We start from the raw sequence: 6,519 nt of genomic DNA, 5'->3' as shown, positions 1-6,519 counted from the left end.
GGATCTCTGTGAGTTCAAGGCCAGCCTGGTCTAGTTCCAGCTAGTTCCAGGACAGGAACCAAAAGCTACGGAGAATCCCTGTCTCGAAAATAAAAAAAAAAAAAAGAAAAAAAAAAAGAAAAAACAAAGAGCTGCAATGGTCATGGTGTCTCTTCGTGGCAATGGAAATCCCACCATAGCAACTCTGGAGTCGTCCCTATTATAAACTCACTGAAAAAGGGGAAAAGGGCAACGTTGCCTAGCTATCCTTACAGATATAACTTGAGAGCCACCAAAATCATATATATGGTTATTGCTTAAATGTAACTATCCCTTGAGAAGTCCACATGCACACACAGCTCTGCCTTATCCTTTCTCTGAATCTATTAGCTTTGTACTTAAATTGAAGTTAAAACCTCCCTTAATAAATAGCAGTTCTCGGCGGGGGCCAGGGGGTAGGGGTTGGAGAGATGGCTCAGTGGTTAAGAGCACTGACTGCTTTTCCAAGGGTCATGAGTTCAATTCCCAGCAACCACACAGTGGCTCACAACCATCTGTAATGAGATCTGGTGCCCTCTTCTGTCATGCAGGCAGGACGCTATATACATAATAAATCAATAAATATTTAATAATAAATCTCGATGGGTGTGGTAGCTGACACCTTTAATCCCAGTGCTAGGGAGGCAGAGGCAGTTGAATCTCGGTGAGTTCAAGGCCATCCTGGTTTGCAGAGTGAGTTCCAGGACAGGGCTAAATAGAGAAAATTCCTATCTTTAAAAACCACCACCACCGGGGGCTGGAGAGATGGCTCAGTGGTTAAGAGCACTGTCTGCTCTTCCAAAGGTCCTGAGTTCAAATCCCAGCAACCACATGGTGGCTCACAACCATCTGTAATGAGGTCTGGTGCCCTCTTCTGGCCAGCAGGCATACACACAGACAGAATATTGTACACATAATAAATAAATAAATTTAAAAAAAAAAAACCACCACCAAAACAAGAAACTGCAGTTCTGCTTCATCCTGCCCACCTTAGAATTCCTCTCTGTTACCCAATCAAGAACCATGGCTTCACTTGAGTGGATGTCCCTGAAGAGACTCCTCATGCAACTTTGGGCAGAAACATTAAACTCCATGGGCCCACTGCTGCTGACAGAGGGACTGGGGTCACCTCAGGGCCTGTGGCTGGGGCTGCAGGGCTTGTCATGAGCCTCCCCCAGGGTTCACCGGGCCCTCTTCACCCCTAGGCAGCAGCTGTGAATCAGGACTGACTCTTCAGGAACGAGGAGAAGTGATGCCCACGGATGCCCTGGCTCTTCCCAGTCTTCCAGAGACAAGCCCTCACCCTGGCTCTGGGCTTCCCTGCTGCCTTGCTCATTTGAAAATGACCTCAAGTTGCCTGGCCTAAGGACTAGAGGCTTCTGCTTTGTAAGCCTGGGTCTTTAGAAGAGCGCTGACGTGTATTTAGCTTTGTGATGCGATAAGCCGCAGAGCAGGGCACAAGGAGAAAGGCCACTGCACTGGCCTAAAGAAGGACAGGGTGGGACACACTCCCCGAGAAGATAAATGCTATGAAATGCCTCCCTTGGCCTTCCTAGGCGTTACTAGGGGTGATGGGTGTGAGGGAAGCATTTCTTGGCCCCAGGAGCAGTCAGGTAGCTGGAGAATGGATTCAGTTACAGGGTTTTGGATCTGAGTACTCCAGACCATTGGGCAGGGCCTGAGTCACCATCATTCCTGTGACCTCCTTAGGAGTCCCCAGAGACTGCACCTGCCCAAAATCAGGGCTTGCACACCTGCTGGGCATGAAGCCCCTAGCTGCCAGGCCTTCTTTACAGTGCCAGTGTCCCCAGCAGTAGGCTTAGCAGGAAGGGCAATTTGGAAATCCGTATTTGGAGGAGGGTTTCTACCATTCACCACCCCTGAGAGGCAGTGCTCCTCCTCACCTACTTTACATAGATATGGGCTGCTGGTCCTGGTTCTATAAGAAGGCAGGTTGAGCAAGTCAGTAAGCAGCACCTCTCCATGGCCTCTGCATCCTCTCCTGCCTCCAGTCTCCTGCCTTGTTTAAGTTCCTGTCCTGACTGCCTTCAATGATGGGACTGCAATGTGGAAGTGTAAACCACTTAAAAACCCTTTCCTAGCTGGGCATGGTGGTGCACACCTTTAATCCCAGCCTCCGGGAAGCAGAAGCAGGCTGGGATTAAAGATATACAGAGAAACCCTATCTTGAAAAAGCAAAACAAGCAAGCAAAAAAGCCCCAAACTCCCTTTCCTACCCAGCTGGCGTTTGGTTGCAGTGTTTCCTGACTGCACTCTAAGTAGGATAGGTGGGGAGGGTGATAGAGGCAGGTGGTCTAGTGACCAGGCCAAGGTAGGGGTAGCAGTCAGGTGGCTAGGAGACATGCGTGCAGGGCGTTGGTGCCTGAGCGTAGGAGAGGCCAGGGATCGGTGACTTGGGCCCTTTGGGAGCAAGGATGAGAGTGGGCCCGGCTCAAAGCCGCCATTGTCGCCCCCTTACACGCCTGACTGTCTAGAGCCTAAAATAGAGCAGGACTAGAGTGGTCCCGTGAGAAGATTCTGGCAAAGGGCTATGGGGGAAAGGGAATGAGTCACTGCTGGGAACCCTTGAATTTGACACTCCCAAAGCTGCCGCCCTGCCCAACCCCACAGTCTGCAATTCACAAGGGGGAGACCTCCCCACACCCATCCCTGCTGGGATGGGTAGGAGAGCTGGGAGCCTTGTCTCTGGCCTCAGCTCTTTGATGAAGGAACTGAGTGACTTGCCCATTTCATGCCCCCTGGGAGCCTGTTTCCCAGAGGTACAAGAAATAAGGGACCTTAGACGAACAGACCAAGCCCAGGACCAGCACTACTCTCCACCTCTGTATTTCTTTAGCCGTCAGTTTCCACATCTGTAAAGGTTTGTTCTTTGCACGTTTCAGGTCAAGCAATCCATGTGCAATCCTGAGAGCTCCTGGAACCTCCCACCTGTACCTCCAATCCCAGGCCCTGTTCCTTGCATCCTGGAGGGTGGAGATGGATGTTGTCCCTAGGCCCAGAGCCAGCCAGCCACTTCTGGACGGAAGTCTGGCTCTTCGTGGATACTACCATGTGCTAGCGCTACCCGTCCCCCGCCCCAACTAAGCACTGGTAAATTGGACCCTGTTCAGCCAGTTGAAGGATTCAGTGGGGACTTTGCAGCTGGTGTCCCGGTGCGTATCTGGCGCGCCCTCTAGAGGTCACTCTACTCAAATTCTTGGCCCAAGGTTACTGGTGTCTCCTGCCCTCCTACTTGCAGCAGCTTCTTGTAACCTAAAAGGTCTCTATCACAGCCGCCTTACACGGAGGCTTACTAGAAACCTCCCCGACTGCGGCTGCGCACTCCGCCCCATTACCATGGAGACTGCTCGTACACAGCTTCCTTTACCCTTCCACCTTGTACCGACCCTCCAACGGGACTGGGGACTGGCGCTCGCTTAGGAGGGCCTGGCCCTGTGGCGGATGCCCATGAACATCGAGGCCCCAACAAAGCTGGCCGTGGGCAGAGTGAGGTTCTTCGGTCAACACCGCGGGGAGGTGAGCCCCCGGGGCTCTGACCAGGCTTGGTGGGGTCTCTCCAGAGCTCAAGTATAGCCTCTAGGATTATCTTTTCTTTCTGGTTTTTGAGACAGGGTTTCATTATGTGGCTCTGGCTGTTCTGGAATTCATTATATAGACCTGCCTCTGTCTCCAGCGTGTTCGCCCGGCTTTTTTCTGTCTAAGGGTTTCACTATGTAGCTGTTTAGCCAGAAACTCTCCATGGATCTGTTTTGTCTTTTGAGGCAGCATCAGGCTGCTCAAAATGGAAGCTCAGACTTCAGCCAGTTCTCCTGCCCTCCCTGGTGCTGGGATTGAAGGTCTGCACCACTATGGCCAGTTTGTCAGTCTTCTGTTTTTTTTTTCAGAGTTTCTGTTCTGGAACTTGCTTTGTAGACCAGGCTTGCCTCTGCCTCTCAAGTGCTGGCATTAAAGGCTCAGGCCACCAGGCTAGGCTGAAATTCACTCCCTGATTTAGAACTTGCTTTAGGATTTGGATTCCAGCCTAGGTTCGCAGGGTCCTGGCTATGGAGTGGGACCTGGAGTTTATGCCCTCACCCTGGGTTCCTGGGCAGGTTAGAGCTGAGGGGACAAATAACATTTGACAGGCATGGAACCACTTTTGCCCCGTTTCTGACTTCCAGGTCAACTGCTCTGCCTTCTCCCCTGATGGCCAGACCCTGCTCACAGCCGCAGATGACGGCTGTGTGTATGTATGGGAGACCAGGAGCAGGCGGTTGCTGTGGAGAATGGCAGGCCACAGAGGTGGGACTTAGCCACCTGGACCCTATCTCGGTGACCATGGACTTTGGGGGAGAGGTTTGGAGCAACAGGAGTGGGTGACGCCAAACCTCCAACACTCACAGGCCCAGCCAGTCTGAGACCTGAGCTCAAATCTTGTTTTGCTTTTTTGGAACGATCTGTTTTGGCTGTCCGGGTATTCTGTACTGGCCTGCCTCCTGAGTACTGGGATTAAAGGTGTGTGCCCTCACAGCCCAGTCAGACCATATTTCCTAATCCCTAGATATGCAGGCCAATGGTACATATTCTCCAGAACCACACCCCATTCTCCTCCATCCCAGATGTTGGACTTCTCTAGAAGCCTCCTCCCTCAATGGGATACATCAGTGTTTAACTGACTTGTTTCACTTAAGCCTGTGTCCTCCAGGTTGCCTGTCAACCTGCACATGTGAATTTTTTTGGACGGTTTTCTTGGTCACAGGATAGATAAGCCTGAGGGAATTGTTGGGACAGGGTGACTACCACGAGCCAGAGAACCTGAGTGGGCAGTGCCGGTGTCACAGGAAGGAGGGTCTGAATCTGATGATCCTGTGTTCAGCTGTGCTCAGGTCAAGCCATGAGGCTAGAACCAGATGACAAATGTCAACTGTGAGGGCAGGACAATGCCAGTGTTCCCTGCCTCTTCAGGCCCAGTCAAGGTCTGCCGCTTCTCCCCTGATGGCCGCCTGGTTGCCAGCTCCTCCTGTGACCACACTGTTCGTCTGTGGGATGTGACAAGATTCAAGTGTTTGCATGTGCTGAGAGGTAAAAGGGCTGCCTTGCTTAGGCTCCTTTGTGGGCTGTGTCCTGTCCTCTTCCCCACCTTTGGGCTGGTGTCTGCAGGTCACCAGCGGAGTGTGGAGACAGTCAGCTTCAGCCCTGACTCAAGGCAGCTGGCATCAGGTGGCTGGGACAGGCGGGTCATTCTCTGGGAGGTACAGGTATGAGAAGATGGGGCCTGGGTCAGAGGTATGTGCTTTCTGCACCCATGACCCCCAGTGCTTCTCCTCCCTGCACGGCAGTCCCTAGCCCGCGCTGCCCCTCCCTCTTGTGGCAAGGCCCAGCAAGCTCACTTAGGTCAGTAGCCCCAAAGGCTAGGCCTAGTAAAGGACCACAGGCTCCTGGACTGCCCCCTTCATCTCTGGAGCTCAGACTCTCTCTACAGTCTGGCCACAATGTTCGCCTCTTGGATGGGCATCGTGATTCTGTGCAGAGCAGTGACTTCTCCCCCACTACAAACGCTTTGGTGAGCTTCATCCCGGCCCATGTCAGTGGCCACAGGAGCGGTGAAGAGCTGGTTCATACTCATGGTCACTGCCCACAGGCCACTGGCTCCTGGGACTCAACTGTGCACATCTGGGACCTGCGGGTGGCAACCGCAGCTGTCTCCTACCAGGTGTTGGAGGGCCACACTGGCAACATCAGCTGCTTATGCTACTCAGCATCTGGCCTCTTGGTAAGTCAGGCTACCTGGGCTCCAGGCCAGTCCCTATTTGCTCCCAGACCCTCGAGGGTGCAGGCCACTGAGCTCAGGGGTGTCTATTTAGGCATCTGGCTCCTGGGACAAGACCATCCGCATCTGGAAGCCCACAACCAGCAGCCTTCTTTTCCAGCTCAAGGGACACACCACCTGGGTGAAAAGCCTAGCCTTTTCTCCCGACGAGCTGAGGCTAGCCAGTGCTGGTTACTCCCGCACAGTAAGTCCACCCAAGGTACCATAGGCCTAGCTGCACAGCAAGGGCACTGGGCTGCCCCACAATGGTGGCATCAACAATGCTAACCTATGAACCTTTCACATCTGTGCTAGAGGCTATGCGGGTGGCACTTTAAAGCTTGCCCGCAGAAGAGCCCAGGCCATGCTTGGAATTTGGGAACACACTGACAACTCCAAAGTCTGCCTGTTTTTACATCCAGGTCAAAGTTTGGGACTGCAACACAGGAGAATGCTTGGAGACCCTAAAGGTAAGGTACAGTGCTGACCAGGATCGGCGCAAAGACTGGCAGGGCCCGCCAACCCTGACTCTGATGCTGTGCTACCCACAGGGCCTGCTGGATGTGGCCCACGCTTGTGTCTTCACCCCCGACGGCAAACTCTTAGTGTCAGGGGCTGCTGGTACGGCAACATGACAAGCCCACCGCTCAAGTCCCGAGAGCCTCTTCTGCCTAACTTACCAGAGAAAGCAG

General features: G+C 53.1%; 1 protein-coding gene across 1 annotated transcript; it reads left to right on the top strand.

Annotated features, from left to right (window-relative positions):
* The first annotated feature begins 3,477 nt into the window (after positions 1-3,477).
* Wdr38 (WD repeat domain 38) lies at positions 3,478-6,462 on the top strand. The gene is made up of 9 exons (XM_057754635.1): positions 3,478-3,555; positions 4,200-4,320; positions 4,984-5,100; positions 5,179-5,276; positions 5,501-5,581; positions 5,660-5,791; positions 5,883-6,032; positions 6,250-6,297; positions 6,379-6,462. The coding sequence occupies exons 1-9, from the start codon at positions 3,481-3,483 to the stop codon at positions 6,460-6,462; spliced, it is 906 nt and encodes a 301-aa protein (XP_057610618.1). The 5' UTR covers positions 3,478-3,480.
* The last annotated feature ends 57 nt before the right edge of the window (positions 6,463-6,519 follow it).

This window comes from Chionomys nivalis, chromosome 22 (genome assembly GCF_950005125.1).
Source record: "Chionomys nivalis chromosome 22, mChiNiv1.1, whole genome shotgun sequence".
Lineage (NCBI taxonomy): Eukaryota > Metazoa > Chordata > Mammalia > Rodentia > Cricetidae > Chionomys > Chionomys nivalis.
This window is presented reverse-complemented; position numbering and strand designations above follow the sequence as displayed.